This window comes from Pan troglodytes, chromosome 10 (assembly GCF_028858775.2).
Source record: "Pan troglodytes isolate AG18354 chromosome 10, NHGRI_mPanTro3-v2.0_pri, whole genome shotgun sequence".
NCBI lineage: Eukaryota > Metazoa > Chordata > Mammalia > Primates > Hominidae > Pan > Pan troglodytes.
Genome location: NC_072408.2, coordinates 8,797,000 through 8,813,407, shown reverse-complemented (window position 1 = coordinate 8,813,407; position 16,408 = coordinate 8,797,000). Strand labels below are relative to the sequence as shown.

Here is a 16,408-nt window from a genome sequence, read left to right as displayed (position 1 = left end):
TTAGATTTGGGATCCCCAAGTTCCCCCTGCCATATGCCCCTACCAAATGAAATCTCCCTAGTCACTCTTCTCATTCAACATTCATGGTGGCAAGACGAGGAAGATTATTGTACACTCCCTGAGACTTAGAAGGAAATGGGCACCTGTTATTTCAGCTGACCAGATTCCTTACCCAGAAATCCACCTGAAAGAGGTCTGGAGTCAGCATGAATTACTAGCTGTGTGAGGTGAAGGATGCCACTTCACCGCTCTGAGTGTTAGCTTTCCCATCTGAAACACGTGGATAATATTGGCTATACTGCAGAGGCCCTGAGAGGATTACATGTAATGTATGTAAAGCAGCTGGTACACAGTAGTACTCGATAAATGGTAGCTATAATTATTACTCACCTCCTTCATCATAATCTTCAAGCATGAAAAGTACTGTGGGTGTCTTGAGGGTCCAGCCGAGCAGGACAAGGCATTCCTTTCATGTTTTCTTTCCTAACTGCATTGCCCTCCTCACTCAATCTTTTAAAACTAAGTAAAATAAGACTGACCTAATTCTTCCCACATTTATCCAAATGAAAAATCTAGAACTCAGCTTTGCTGCTGTCCAGATTGTGTTTTCTGCCATCAATCCGCAAGGACACACCACCCAACTTTTTTTTTAATTTACAATTTTTTTTTTTTTGCGACAGAGCCTTGCTCTGTCGCCCAGGCTGGAGTGCAGTGGCATGGTCTCGACTCACCACAACCTCTGCCTCCCAGTTCAAGCGATTCTCCTGCCTCAGCCTACTCAGTAGCTGGGATTACGGGGGTGCAGGCTACCACACCTGGCTAATTTTTTTGTATTTTTAGTAGAGATAGAGTTTCACCTTTTTGGCCAGGCTGGTCTCGAACTCCTGACCTCAAGTGATCCCCCCGCCCCGCCCCCGCCTCGGCCTCCCAAAGTGCTGGGATTACAGGTGTGAGCCACCGTGCCCAGCCAAAAAAAAAAAAAATTTTTTTTTGAACCAAGTTGCGAGCCGGAGCTATTCGGCTAGAACTGAGAAGATAGCGGCACTGTGTGGTCATATGCAGAACTGCAGACCAGTCTGGAGTGGGTTCCAGGCTGATCATTTGCTCCGACCTAAGGCCGTGATATCTGTCAGATGAGACGTTAGGTCCATTAAAAAGTTTACTTGCATGTTAGAAAATAAAATGAGGAAGGAAACATAGCACCTAAAAAGTGTGAGTGTAATTATTTCCTATTTCACAGATGTGTCCTGCCTGTCATAGCATTCAAGGTCTTGGCTTTTGCTGTCAAAACAAAAAGGACAAAAGAAGGCCAGCCACAGGGCGTAAGTCAGTTTTCTTTCTTTTTTCTTTTTGAGACAGAGTTTCGCTGTATTTGCCCAGGCTGCTGGAGGTGCAATGGTGCCATCTCAGCTCACTGCTACCTCCGCCTCCCGGGTTCAAGCGATTCTCCTGCCTCAACCTCCCAAGTAGCTGGGATTACAGGCACCCACCACCACGCCCGGCTAATTTTTGTATTTTTTAGTAGAGACGGGGTTTCACCATGTTGGCCAGGCTGGTCTCGAACTCCTGACCTCAGGTGATCCGCCTGCCTTGGCCTCCCAAAGGCAGGGGTTACAGGCGTGAGCCACCACACCCGGCTGTAAGTCAGTTTTCAAATGCCTGCTGGGTGCCCCCAAGAGCTGTGGAAGATTTACAAAGAAACATCCTGGCAACCCTTATCCCTCTCAGGTCTTACTTTTTGGCATACTCAGACCTTGAAGAATGAGGAAAATGTATGAAGGAAGCAATTGATACTGTAGAGTGGTCCTGTCAGAGGGAAAATACCTTTAAATCATCCACAGGGATGACTGGCCTTCAAATACAGCTCAGTATTGAAAAATGAATGCACCTGTAGGGCAGAATACCAGCCAGGGGCTGTCACTGACTCTAGTCTATTCTCTGCTTCTTAGCAACTTGGCTCCCTGAACCCTGCAAGGTAGATGAATGGGTGTGTGTCCCATCCTGGGTTATTCAGAGAACAGAAGCCTTCCTCTTCACACTAGTGGGCTCAGGTTTTTCCTTATTTTAGACAATCCTCAGGACTTGTTCCATAATTATGCATTTTCACAGATAAAAGACTCCTCAGTAAAGCTATCATGAGAATTTCCAGAGTAAATACTTAGGGGTCTCATTCACACCAACTGGATTATATGTTCTCTGGATCTAACCAACCGCCGAGAAATGTATGAGAACGTGAGCAGTTCCTCTCACCTTGATGAGTTCTTCAGCCCCTCCACTCATTGACTTGAACGGCTGCAAAGTCATGCAATGGTGGACAGAGCCCTGACCAGAAGCCCCTCCTGGGAATCTGGGACAAGGACCAGGAGAGATTCAGAGTCCCTTCCTGGGGCTGGAACTGTGAGAGAGAGAGAGACCTCAGAGGAGATAGGAGGAAGGGAGAGGGATCCAGAGGTGTCCAGGTCAGCTCCTGAAGACCCTGGCGTCTTTGAGACTCTTGGGACCCTCATGTCATACTCCTTCTTCGTAATCTGACTCAAATTGGTTTCTATTACTTGCAATTTTGATAGAACAAATGATATGATGGACCAGGCAGTTAATCACATTATGCCTCAGTTTCCTTGTCTGTTCATGAAGAAACATCATTCATTCATTCACTCAGCAAATATCTATTGAGTGCTTTCTTTGTGCTAGGCACTGTTGTGGGTGATGGCAGACATAGCAGGGAACAAAAGAGGTATCAAAACTTCCTTTATGAAACGCCAACTGCTGCTAAGAAGGTCTCTGGAAATAAATACACGAAAGACGTAACTTTCAAATCAGGGACCAGCCGAACAGCTGGCTGACCCAACAGGCAGAGCACCAATATGGGATGGGGCCAGGGTCACTTAAAACAGTACTCACTCCTTTTGGCTTTACACTGAGATTGGATCAAAAGGGTTCACCTTTTCTATAGTGTCTGTTCTTTCACATCTTTCCTTGGGTGCCTGCTGAAGTCCCCTCCTGATATTCTGCTGAAAGCCTCCCCACCACCTGGTTTCCACACCAGCAAACCCTCTCTTGCCCCGAGTGATTTGAGTCTGTTTCTTTCTCTCTCTTTCTGTCTCTGTCAATACTGCAGTTTCCTTCTGGCTTTGGCTGTGAGCAGCTTTCAGTCTATTTTCAGTTCTCCTGTGGAGCAGCAGATAACACACATACATCTGTAATTCTTAAAATCTCATTTGAACCATCCCTCCTCCCACCCAGTTGTTTGTCAAAACGACTTAGAAGGCCTAAATTAACTGATTCGGCTCTGTCTTCTACTGCTGCTTCTGGTAGGGCTGCAAATGAGCAGCATGAAGACCAAAAGGCCTGCAGCAAGAGGGAGGAAGCAAGGACTGGAGAATCTATGTGAGGAATGCCCAAACTCTGCAACAAGCTAGAAAATTAACTGTGGATGGCTTCAGTCTTCCACACTGCCTGACGTCTGATCCTCACTGCTGGGCCCAAATCTTCTTACTTCAGAGAAAAATGGGCAAGCTCCCATACTTCTTATGTAAAACCAGAATTAAAGCACCCACCCTTTACTTACTGTTTTAGTATAAACACAATGCAGAGATTCTTACATAATAAAGAACTAACAGTAACACTTAGCAACCATGGCTCACAGCCCTTCTCAGCTCCCCAACATTCCTTCTAGAGATATGAAGCCTGTCATCACCAGCCAGGCAGAGGACAAACATTTCCAATAAAGATAGACAACCCAGGCTCTGCAACGTCTCAGCCAGAAGTGTTGAGTTGTTTTTAATTTTTTATGTACTCCATGCCTCTGGTGCCTCTCCACCTCCACCCCCAAATTAATGAAAAATACTCATTTCCAGACACACATATACAGACACACACACACACACACACACACACACACACACACACACACTGAGGTTCTCCCAAAATCCACCTGCCCAGTGTCAGTGGTGTCTGGCAATGGAGCAGAGTGTTTCAGATGGAAACACTATTTTCCACACTCTCGGGGTGGTGTGGCTCTCTGCCAAGGAATAGGCTTGTCTGATAAGCTGCTGCATCTGTAAGATCTCTATCTCATGGAGGACATCTTGCTAGTTCCTAAAACTGCAGGGGATGATGGAGCTTAAATACGATACTAATGATTAAAGAGAGGAAGCAGGGCAGAATTTCCAAGGCAATAGCCAATTTGAGGTTTCAATACAAAGAGCAAGTTTTGTTTCTCACCTCAAAGGATGGAGAGTGGAAGAGAACAAAATGGGCTCTCCAAGTAAGGACTTTGAATCCAAGTTCTGGAGAATTTGTCCACAATGCTTGGATGAATGGAAGCCTGCCCTAACCTCAACCATACTTGTGACTGCCTTCTTATCCTCCCATCCTCTAGCTGTCCATCTGTCTTTTTATTAAATGGAGGCAGTCAGGCATACCTTTCTCTTAATTTTTGAAGATAAGGCAAAGACAAATAGCTAAGAACATATCGCCTTATGATAGACATTCAGGAATTAGATCAGTAGGTCTCTACCCATCGTAGGCAGAGGAGGGAAGGGAACATCCCAGGGCAAATCAGTTCTGCCCTGTACCAGAAAGCTCTTTCCAACGCATCAGCAAGGTTCCCTGGGATGGCTGGGACTGCTTGGTCAAGGCATTACACCAATGCAATGATCTGGTGAGACTACATGTTGATTATAACACATTTCAGGTACTAGGGAACCCTGCCGGGGGCTGCAAAGAGCACTGGGCTGGGAATCAGGATCAGGCTTCCTGCCTCCCAGCAGGTCTTAGCTCTCCGTAACTGCAAGTCTAGTGTGGTCTTTGAGCTAACAGCATCGGATCCCCTCAGGTCCCAGGCTCTGCCCCAGATCAGCTGAATATGAATTCCTGGTGTTGGGGACCCAGGACTCTGCATTTTTACAAGCACACTAAGGTGTGGGACCTGCTCAGGATCTGGAGGTTCTTATCTGGAGCCCCAGAAGCTTAAGCTGTGATTGCCATGTTCCCTTCCTGCTCCAACATTCTGTGATTCTGAGCAGAAGCTCACTTGCTTTTCTCAGGTTGGTTTCCACATTCTCCAGCCACATTCCTACAGCGTTACTGGTCACTTCACAGACAGGATTCCAATCCACCAGGATTCAACAAGCAAGTAACAAGTAACTATACCCGTATGCCAACCTACTTAGAAAAATAGGTCAGTGGATGCAACAACCACGCTGGTATTTGAACACAACTTGCTCCCACATCAGAAAGAAAACTGATTTACTCTACCACTTGCCATGACTCTGCAGGAAAACCTTACTCTGATAAGGATTATCCGTCTCCCTCCATGAACACGGAAGTGACTTCTGGGGATTGTGGACAATCATTGTCAGCTCATTTCTGGGGGCTTCTAAGAACAGGTTAGATTTCAGCTCTTAAACAGTTTGAGCACCTGATACAAAGTAATTCCCCAAACCTCTAGAACTGATGTGGGGAAGAACAGTAATGTTAGCCAGTGTTTCAAAACCCTATTATCATGGTTGATCTGTGCATCTGGATAGTTACGGTTAAAGGTGGTTAAGATGGTTAAATGTCAATGAATGAAGACAAGGACATGGTTTTCATCTTTTGTAGACCAATTAACTTCAATCATTTTTTTTTTCTTTTGAGACAGGGTCTCACTCTGTTGCCCAGGCTGGAGTGCAGTGGCATGATCTTGGCTCACTGCAGCTTCTGTCTCTCAGGTTCAAACAATTCTCCTGCCTCAGCTCCCGAGGAGCTGGGATTGCAAGTATGCGCCACCATGCCTAGCTAATTTTTGTATTTTTAGTAGAGATGGGGTTTCACCATGTAGGCAAGGCTGGTCTTGAACTCCTGACCTTCAGCAATCCACCCACCTCAGCCTCCCAAAGTGCTGGGATTACAGGCGTGAGCCACCCTGCCCGGCCATAACTTCAATCATTTTCTTTCATGAAAATGAAATGTCACTTTGAAAGTATCAACCAAAGGAATCTGGGTAACAGTGTGAGTTAGCTACAGGTAAAATAACTCTAGGTCTGAGGTTCTTGGTTGGGTCAGAACATTCTCCCTCAGGTACTAAAGAGACAGGTAGTATGCATGGCATAAATGCCCTCAGGCAGAATCTCTTTTAAGCAGTTTTGCAATATCATTTGCTCATTATAACCCAAATTAACACATTAATTATTTCTCCAGAAATAAAGTTTTCTAGAATAAAACTGATGTCTTTCTGTAGTTACCGGCTCACCTGCAGGCTGGTCACTCTACAGCAGCCTGGCTCCGAGTCTCCCTCAATCACTCCTTCCTCCCTTTTTAGGATAATAACATCTCCCTTCCTGGATCCCCACACTCAGCCTTACCCTCCTGGCCCCAGATACTGGAGTCCAAAACTGCAGACAGCAACACAGAGGAGACAGCAAAGGGCATCCCCATTACCCGTGCTTTACCAGGGACCCAGGGAACAAGCCAGGGTTCGCTTGGTAGGCTATCAAATAGGGGAAGGGAAAGAGGCAGGTAAATGTGAGGTTTCAATTTAAATTTCTGAACTCCCTTGTTTATAGCAGTAATATTAATGGCTACCACTTCCTGAGTGTTTAACTGTGCTAGCTCTTGGGGTGAATGCCTAAATGCATCACCTTATTTAATTCTCAAAACATTCTTCTGTCCCTCTCCCTAATCACCAGACTATACAGTCTAAGGAGTCTCAATTTCCTTACCCTCATCCACACTGCAGAGCAGAGTTCTAAAGACCAACTAAAAAATAAAAGGAGACTCATGAAAGATCAGCGTGGGTCCAAATAAGGAAAGGGAGCAAAACCTCCATGAAGGGCATTTAATGTCAGAGAGAAACCGTACACCTGGGGCAGAGATGATGAGCACACCGGGCCCGCCAGCCTGACCCGTTGCAGCGTCCTGTGGTTTGTGAGGCCTCCCTCGGTGGAGGAGTGACAGCAGCAGCTCAAGCTTCCCCTCCCCGGGGGTGGGGGAAGACAGTATAACGTCCACGCAGCCTGGTCATGCACCCTGGCTTCTGCAGCCCAGGCGCAAACATTCAGTTTAGGGCTTTCCTGACATGTCAGGTCAAACAGCCCCCTTTCCTCTTCAGGTAGGAGCTAGTGAACTGTGGAGGATGAAGAATTCTCGCTGGAAAGGCAGGCCCGAAGTCCGGGAGGTGCAGATCTCTCTGTGGTCACTGGGCCAGAGATGACCTTGGACTTCTCATTTTAGGGAAGGAGCCGTTCCTGTAAACTGTAGATGCCGCACATGTGCACGTGGATGAAAGAGTAAGAGAGCACCAGGCCTCTTACGGAACCCATCTACAATCTGGACAAGACCCTGAAGACATCGAGGTTGAAGCTGAGTTCCCACCACCTTCATAGGGCCTCTTGGCCTAGTGGCCAGGGTCACAGGCAGTCATCTAACCAACAAAGACTCTAGACTTCCAGACAAGATCATCTCCTCCATCCAACCACAACCTCCCTCCTCCAGGCCATGGTGGACAGACAGTAAATATTTCCAAGTCCCTACATCCTGAGCGTCCTCGCCAGAGGGAGAGAAAAAGCCCCGTCTCCCACCCACCAAGAGGAGAGAACCAGCAAAGTCCACTCCTCAAAGATCTCCAGCGTCTCTTAAATAAGCTTTTCCTTTCCATTTTCATCTTTCCATTATTTAGCACCCACCCATTTACTTATACAAATATAAAATAGATTTATATAGATTTATATAATATAGACCTTTGTGAGGCAGAGTGCAGGGGGGCCGGGAGCAGGCCCTCCGGGCTATTTACAGATGTACTGGTCCACGATCTCCGTGCACTTCTTACACCTGACGAAGCAGCACCAGTGGAACTTGCAGTGGCAGCGCTCCACCTGCACGCTCTTGAACTGGTTGTAGCCGCGCCCGCAGCACATGAGCTCACAGCCATCCATGCCCTCCGAGGTCTTGTTGCAGAGGCGGCCCTGCGTGCCCAGGGAGCCCGTGCTCTCGTTGCGCAGGCAGTAGTCGGGGCTGGGGTCCACGTAGACCAGGTCCTCCGGGGTGGGCTGGGTGAAGCGGCTGTTGACCAGCTCCAGCCGGCCCTTGCGGGTGACGCGCATGGCGGCCGCGCTGTCGTACTTCTCCTTCAGCCGGTCCCCCACCTTGCGGAACTCGGCCAGCTGCAGCCAGCAGGTCTTGAGGCTGCAGGACCCCGAGACGCCGTGGCATTTGCAGGCTACGTCTGCCATCTTATACACAGCCTAGGGGAAGAGAAAGAAGGGAGTAAGAAGGAGGATCCCGGTGGAAGAGGCCCAGAGGGTGGCTGGGGTAGCCACAGGCCTAGTACACAGGAGGGGCCGGTAGGGTAGAGGATAGATAGCTTTTCAAATGCATGCAAAGATCTTTCCAAGATGCTCAGGTGCTCAGGGGGAAAACATAAAAGAGGCACCACAGAAAAGAACCCTGGGGCAGCAGGGCAACTTGTCCCCATCAGCCAGGAGGATGGCACCAGGCACTTTCACTTTCTACTCTACTGGTTTCTCATTCCTCAAAACCTGTTACAATCAATGAATCCTTTTCACAATCGGAAAACAAAGATATCTCCATCTTGATCAAAGCCTCAAACAAATAAATAATAACCAACAAAATACAGCCAGGCACTGTGGCTGGTGCCTGTAGTCCCAGCTACTGGGGAGGCTGAGGAAGGAGGATCACTTGAGCCCAGGAATTTGAGGATGCAGCAAGCTATGCTTGTGCCACTGCACTCCAGCCTGGGCAACAGGGCAAGACTCCATCTCTAGAAACAAAGCAAAACAAAACAAAATAACAAAATGTGTCCAGCTTTTGCGTAATAGGAGCACAAGTCAGAAAAAAGAATCCAATTGTATCACAAGCCTATCACAGAAATCACTGGCATAGCCATGGTTAGCCCAAAACTCTCCCTGATCCTGTCAAATACCCTGAGAATTAAATGGTCCCTTTCCCCATGTTACCATGTAGTCACTAACTCCATAGAGTCATCAGGAGTCTTGCCATACACCATCCATGTGTGAGCAAGACCACCTTCTTCCTCCCGAGCAGCCCCCAGACACCCCCTTGGGAGAGCTGGAGTAACAGTGAAGCAACGTGCAAGGGAACTGCAAGCAGCTGGGCCTGCCTGCAGGAGCGGTTCATCCAAAACAAGTCTACCCCAGAAGTCACAGAACCGCCACAACGTGGAGTAGATTTGAACTTGAGTTATCCCAAATCAAAATGTAAAAGCAACAGCAGACCAGAAAGCTGCTTACAGAGTGCTTTTCAACGGCAGCATGCTGATGCACCATGGCAACCAACCCTGGCAGCAGGCCCAGACGTGCAGATGGCGGGATGAAAACGCAAGCCGGCTGCAGAGCGTTTTCTTATGCGTGGCTATTGTCACCAACTGAGTCAGGACTCATTTTTCAAGGGTTTCTCTTAGATTTCTTTTCAAGAGCCCCAGATTGTGTCTTTATTCAGAGCTAAGCAGAGACCACGGCAGGTGCAAGAGACAGCACAGCCATCATCAGTGCATATGACTGTTGGCAAAAGTCTTCCTGAGTTTTTTCTGGTATGGAATTATTCCCACTATTTTATGGTGGAGAAACTGAAGCTCTAGAGAGGCTCACTAACCTCCAAGGCCACCCAGAAAGGACTCAGAATAACAAGCACTTATCCACTCCAATCTCGGGGCTTAAAGCTGGCTTAGAGCAGAGGAGGAAGGAAGGCTCTCCCCAAGGTTAAAGGCACCAGCACTTAGCCGGGCAGCTCCAGGTCCAAGACATAAAGGAACTGACACTCCATCCTGACAGACACTTCAAAGATGGGGCCTGCAATGACCCTTCCGTCCCAAATGCCCTGGGTCTGAGCTGCAGCCTGACATTCCTCTGGAAATGGTCCTTGGCTTAGAGACGGATGACAGGCGTCTGGCACTGCTGAGAGGAGGAAACATTAAGGGTTGGAAACTGTGCACCTTGCCGCTTAGCAACTCGGAGCACGGATAAGCATCTCTTGCAGGGGCAAACACTCAGACAGAGTTGGGGAAGGAGAGTCGGAGCAAGACCCTGCAGGGTAAGGACCAGAATTTTAGGAAAACAAATCCAAGAGGAAGTGCACCAGCTTAAACACCCCCTCCATCCTTCCCTGAATTCAAAGACATTGTAGAGATAGGAATATCTGCAATTTTTTTCATATTTTACTACTGATTTTATATATATATATATATGTATATATACAAAATCTCCTTTTGTAGAGATATATATATATATATATATATATATATATATATATATATGCTCCTTTTGTAGGCGATAGGGGGAAATGCCGATTTTCAGCCCAGACTGCTAATTCAAAAAGCAAAAAAAAAAAAAAAAAAGCTTTCAAAAATGTTTTAGTTCGCCGGGCGTGGTGGCTTATGCCTGTAATCCCAGCACTTTGGGAGGCCAAGGCGGGCGGATCACCTGAGGTCGGGAGTTCAAGACCAGCCTGACCAACATGGAGAAACTCCGTCTCTACTAAAAATGCAAAATTAGCCCAGGCGTGGTGGCACATGCTTGTAATCCCAGCTACTAGGGAGGCTGAGGCAGAAGAATCGCTTGAACCTGGGAAGCGGAGGTTTGCAGCGAGCCGAGATCGCGCCATTGCACTCCAGCCTGGGCAACAAGAGCGAAACTCCGTCTCAAAAAAAAAAAAAAAGTTTTAGTTCTACGATCTGTCCCTGGAAAAGTGCCTCTCAGCTCCTCTTCCACTTCTATCTAATGGTGTGCTGAGCCTGGTGACAGACAGGAATGTTACAGGATTAGGCACCAGGCTTTTATCTGGAAAATGCTTAGAAATCCTTGAGTGGCAAAACACCATCAGCCACTGGTGTTGCCGCCACTGTCTAAGAAGGAGCTACTAGATGCTCTTGCAGGCCAAGAGAAACTTCTGGCAAAGTAGCCTAAGATTTACTCTGTGTCAAGACATCAGATCCTGGATAATCTTTTTTTCTTTTTAATCTGGTTCTAAAATACTTGTCTATTTTCCATCCCAGCCGTCACTCAGTCCTTGCTGGAGAACTTTGTGTGTAGGTGTGAGGAGGCAAGCAGTGAATATCTCTGGTCGCAGACGGTGACTGATGGCCGAGGCCTGTTCCTTGGAGAGAGGATAAAAAATAAAGGGGGCCAGGAATTCCCAACCTGAAGCAGGCAGAGGCAAAGGGAGAGACAGGGAGTTAAGGAAGAGGAGAGGTGTGGGGCCTGAAGGAAGGGGCTAAGCGGGGAGACAGACAGGGAAGGTGCGCAAGCCAGGAACAAGCCTGATGGGAGGGAAGGCTGCCAGATAAGAGCCCGGACAACATAACAAACAATTAAGGGCAATAAAGTGAGACCCAGCAGCAGGGGAAAGGGGAAGAGTGGGTGTCACCTGCCTGATCACAGGCACGTGCGGACACCACAGCGCAGCTCAGCAGAGCCACAAGCAGCCTCTGTGAATCTGACCTCTCCCGAGGAGGCAACACGGAACTCCTCTGTGCATATCCATTTGTGCCACCCACATACAGCACATAGAGGGTTGAAGCAAAGGGGCAGAGAGGGCAATCCCTGCCCACAGGAACCTACTGCCAACCTACCAAGGCAAAGGTAGATAGAGTAAGGAATACCTGAGAAGAGCAAGAATGCCCGATTGAAGATCAGGTGGGAGAAGAACTACTAACAATGGGGACTGGGGAGGGCAGTGTTTCAACTAAGATTTCAAAAACTGGATCGACTCTGGGCGGTCAGGAGATAAAGTGCGGATCTTAATCCCTTCACTGACATCTCTACTCCTCAGGCCCAGACACCCAAAGACGTGGGCAAATAGACTGGGAGACAGCCAAGACACCTGAGAGACCGGGTGGCTCCACACACGCCCTGAGCAGAAGTCATCTGAGATGGCTCCAGTCTCTCTGCCCTGGGTTAGATCAGCAATTACCAGAACTCCTAACATCACCACACACTGACCCCACCTTACACACACCCTTTTCTGGGAAGCAAAAATAGCCTCTGGATAGGGGAAGCGTAAGGAAGACCCCGGGCGTATAACCCACGCTGGTCTCCACCTGATGTCCCATGGCTGACGATGCTACGCACACAGGTGCACCACATTCCATCCGGCCGATACTACAACATCCCCATTCAGACAAAAGACACTTCCTATTCCATTTCTTTGATATGTGCTCCAATATATGAGTTCACATTTTTTTCTTTTCTTTTTTCTTTTTTTTTTTCCTGAGACAGAGTCTCGCTCTGTTGCCCAGGCTGGAGTGCAATGGCAGGATCTCGGCTCACTGCAACCTCCGGCTCAAGCAATTCTCCTGCCTCGGCCTCCCAAGTAGCTGGGATTACAGTTGCCTGCCACCAAGTCCAGCTAATTTTTTGTATTTTCAGTAGAGACAGGGTTTCACCATGTTGGTCAGGCTGGTCTCGAACTCCTGGCCTCAAGTGATCCACCTGCCTTGGCCTCCCAAAGCGCTGGGATTACAGGCATGAGCCACTGCTCCCGGCCACCATTCTCATTTTTGAGTGAGTTCATCTTTGTTACAATATCTCGCCTGGGAACCAGAGCCAGCTGGCTTGCCATAGACCCGAGTGGGGACAACACTCCAAGAAAGAAGTCCGTGCTGTTTCCTGAGAGCTCTTTTTCCAGGAGAAAGAGCCTCTCACCACCCAGTGCTCAGACCTCAGACCTTTCTCAGAGGAAACCCGGGTGGACGCCCATGTTGCCCTCGGTCCCTGTCAACACTGGCTACGCAGAAGCAGCAAAAGGCAGAGATTCCTGCGGGGCAGGCCCTCCAGTCTCGTGTGGCAGAGGCAGCCATGATGGGGGACAGCAAAGAAAAGAGGAGGCTGGATGTGTGCTCAGAGGGGGGGTTTTCAGGAACAAGGTGCAGGCAGGGAGGGTTCACGCTTTCCAGCACGCCACCGAGGGGCCCGGAAGCTGCCGCCCAGGTGTGCTCTGCACATACAATGAACCCAGCTCCCCTCACACCTGCATGGTTGCTTCTACTGACACTGAGGCTTAAAAGACAGTCACATTACGTGAGACTGGGGAGGCTGTTTCCTCCAGCCTTAAACAGATGGCTGTCTTCTCACACTTCCACTTATGTCTAAAATCTCCTAGCTCAGAAGTGTGTTTGTCATTAGTGTTTGAACGTGTTTTTTGACTGGGTTCTGGATACGGATGACAGCAGTTCTTGAAAGTCGACTCTGCTATTACCAGAGCCTTTAACAGAGCAGAAACCCTAGGGGAGGTCTAGCGGCCTACACATCCCATCGCGTTATCTGTTCAAGTTGCGAAGGAGGGGTGGCCAGGACAGGAGCGCTGCTCTAATCCTTACGTCTGGAATTCTGATCCAAACATTGCACCTAAGTCCTCTAGGAACTGTGAAATAATAAAGTAAGTAAAAAAAAAAAAAAAAAAGAAAGAAAGAAAAAGCACATATGCCCATTGGGAAGTGGGGCATTTTGAAAAGGATTTGTTCAATAACGTGGACATCTAAATTTGCAATTGTAGGTAAGAATCTTCACGGTCAGACTAACCCGTTTCCTTGATGGCCAGGCCACAGCTGGTGGCACAGCCCGGGAACAGCCCCCTAGGTCTGCAGCGCTGGGGAGGCCGGGGAGGCCCAGCTTACCCTGCGACCGGCCTCGTTGTTCTGCAGGTTCATGAGCACCCGGCCCTGCTCCTCTGATCCTTTGGCAAAGTTCTTCTCTCGCTCCCGGGCATCCACAAACTCCTTGGCGAAGCGGTAGCCGTACTCCACGTTGTCCCCACAGCCACCCCACAGCCAGTCCCGGGGCAGGTCCTTGGGCCGCGCCGTCCGGCTGCAGCCGCAGGTGGAGAGCTCGCCCTCGCGGCAGGCCCGGCTGATGGCGTTCACCACGCCCGCGGCGCTCACCGCGTAGGTGAAGGCGGTCTCTCGGCTACCTGCAAAACGAGGCAGGGGCGGTAAGGGGGTGCGCTCTCCTCTCCCAGAGACCTGTCCTTCTCCCCGTCTCCCCCGACGGACCTGCGCGCCGACACCGCGGGGGCAGGGGGCTCAGGAGGAGCGCTCTTCGCTTCCCGCTTCCCGTAGCTCTAAGGCTTGGAAACGTCTCTTTATAACGGGCTGAAATCTGCTGTTTTGCTTCCGCCTCTTGGCCCTAGCTCAGCCCTGCGAAACCGCCCAGAATAAAACAAGTCCCTGGCCCGGCGCGGTGGCTCAGCCTGTAATCCTAGCACTTTGGGAGGCCGAGGCGGGCAGATCACGAGGTCAGGACTTCAAGACCAGCCTGGCCAAGATGGTGAAACCTTCGTCTCAACTAAAAATACAAAAAATTAGCCGGGCGTGGTGGCGGGCGCCTGGAGTCCCAGCTACTCGGGAGGCTGAGGCAGGAGAATTGCTTGAACCCAGGAGGCGGAGGTTGCAGTGAGCTGAGACCGCGCCACTGCACTCCAGCCTGGGCGACAGAGCGAGACTCCATCTCAAAAAAAAAGAAAACACAAACAAACAAAAAAAAAACAAGTCCCTCCGGTCCTGGCCTGCATTAATATCCACTGCAGAAGAGCCTGTGTGACCTGCAGATTCCTAGGCGGGAGACCTCAGCGGAGGGGAGAATAGGCATTCAGAAACACACAGAACATGGGAGTCGAACAGAATGAGGCTAAGGAAGAAATCATGGTATCAAGAGTAGGACGTTGTATCCTAGCAGAAATGTCTCCCTCACAGATGCCATTTCTCATGCTCTATGAGCTGCACATCTGTCTGTCGGTACTGCTGCCATTATCTAGCTAGACAGTGGCAGAGGCCAGGAGTCAAAAATGAACTAGAATTACAATGTCTAGAAAAATCCAAGCTGTCTTCCTCTCTCTTCCACACTGCCTCCTAACTCAGGAGCCCTGGGAACAACATCTACAGCACCTACAATTCCAGACACTCAGCACGGTCCCTCTAAATACCCAGATCATTTTCCAGCAGAAAATCCCAACTATGTTCCCCTTTACTGCTGTGGTGAACCACCTCAACATTCATATAATGTATGTTCTATTTCAGTAAAATGTCTGTTTCAGAATACTCAGCTATCAGGGACATGCAAGCCCAAATCACCTCCACTGGGATGGCTATCATCAAAAAGACAGCCCATAACAAGTTGGTGAGAACACGGAAAAACCAGAACCCTCCCATACTGTGGGTGGGAATGGTTAAGTGGTGCAGCTGCTTTGGAAAACAGTCTGGCAGTCTAAGGCTAACAGTCACAAGGTTAAACGTAGAGTTCCCATATGACACAGCAATTCCACTCCTAAGAACACAGGCAAAGCTCCTCGTTTTACTATGCTCAGCTTTCTTGTGTTGTGCAGGTGTTGTGTTTTTTTGTTTGTTTGTTTGTTTTTGAGAGACAGTCTCGCTCTGTCACCCAGGCTGGAGTGCAGTAGCACAATCTCGGCTCACCGCAAGCTCCGCCTCACGGGTTCACGCCATTCTCCTGTCTCAGCCTCCGGTATATGGGACTACAAGGGCACACCACTGCGCCCAGCTAATGTTTTGTGTTTTTAGTGGAGATGGGGTTTCACCGTGTTAGCCAGGATGGTCTCGATCTCCTGACCTCGTGATCCGCCCGCCTGGGCCTCCCAAAGTGCTGGGATTAGAGGCGTGAGCCACCGTGCCTGGCCGGTGTTGCGTTTTTTACAAATTGAAGGTTTGTGGCAATCCTGCTACAAATCTATCAGTGCTACTTTTCCAACAGCATGTACTTACTTTGTGTTTCTGTGTCAGCATTTTTTAGCAATAAAGTATTTTTAATTAAGGGATGTACCTTTTTTTTAAGATGTAATGTTATTACACACTTAATAGACTATAGAATAGTGTAAACATAACTTTTTTTTTTTTTTGAGACAGAGTCTCAGTCTGTCACCCAGGCCAGAGTGCAGTGGCACGATCTCAGCTCACTGCAACCTCTGCTGCCCGAGTTCAAACAATTCTCCTGCCTCAGCCTCCCGAGTAGCTGGGATTACAGGCACCTGCCACCGCACCTGGCTAGTTTTTTTTGTGTGTGTGTATGTTTAGTAGAGACGAGGTTTCACCATCTTGTCCAGGCTGGTCTTGAACTCCTGACCTCGTGATCCACCCGCCTCGGCCTCCCAAAGTGCTGGGATTTCAGGCGTGAGCCACCGCGCCCGGCCCGCAGCATAACTTTTATATGCACTGGAAAACCATGCAACTCACTTTATTGCCTATTCACATTATTGCAGTATTATTGCAGTACGGTGGAACCAAATCTGCAAACCCACAATATCTCGAAAGTATGCCTTTATACCCAAGAGAAAGGAAAACATATGTCCACACAAAAACGGACATAGGAATGCTTCTTGCAGCATTATTCATAACAGGCAAAAATTGGAAACAACCAAACTATCCATCAGCGGATAAATGGGT

At 48.8% G+C, this 16,408-nt stretch overlaps 1 protein-coding gene across 8 annotated transcripts in view; it reads right to left on the bottom strand.

The window, feature by feature from the left end:
- Positions 1–6,806: 6,806 nt before the first annotated feature.
- WNT5B (Wnt family member 5B) overlaps positions 6,807–16,408 on the bottom strand; it is a 124,058-nt gene continuing 114,456 nt past the window's right edge. For all 8 annotated transcript variants that reach the window (XM_003952080.6, XM_063786225.1, XM_009424600.5 and 5 more), the window contains exons 4-5: positions 13,631–13,923; positions 6,807–8,225 (exon numbers count right to left, since the gene is read on the bottom strand). In XM_003952080.6, coding sequence (XP_003952129.2) covers positions 7,767–8,225; positions 13,631–13,923 — 752 coding nt within the window. In that variant the 3' untranslated portion in view covers positions 6,807–7,766. The remainder of the gene's footprint in view (positions 8,226–13,630; positions 13,924–16,408) is intronic.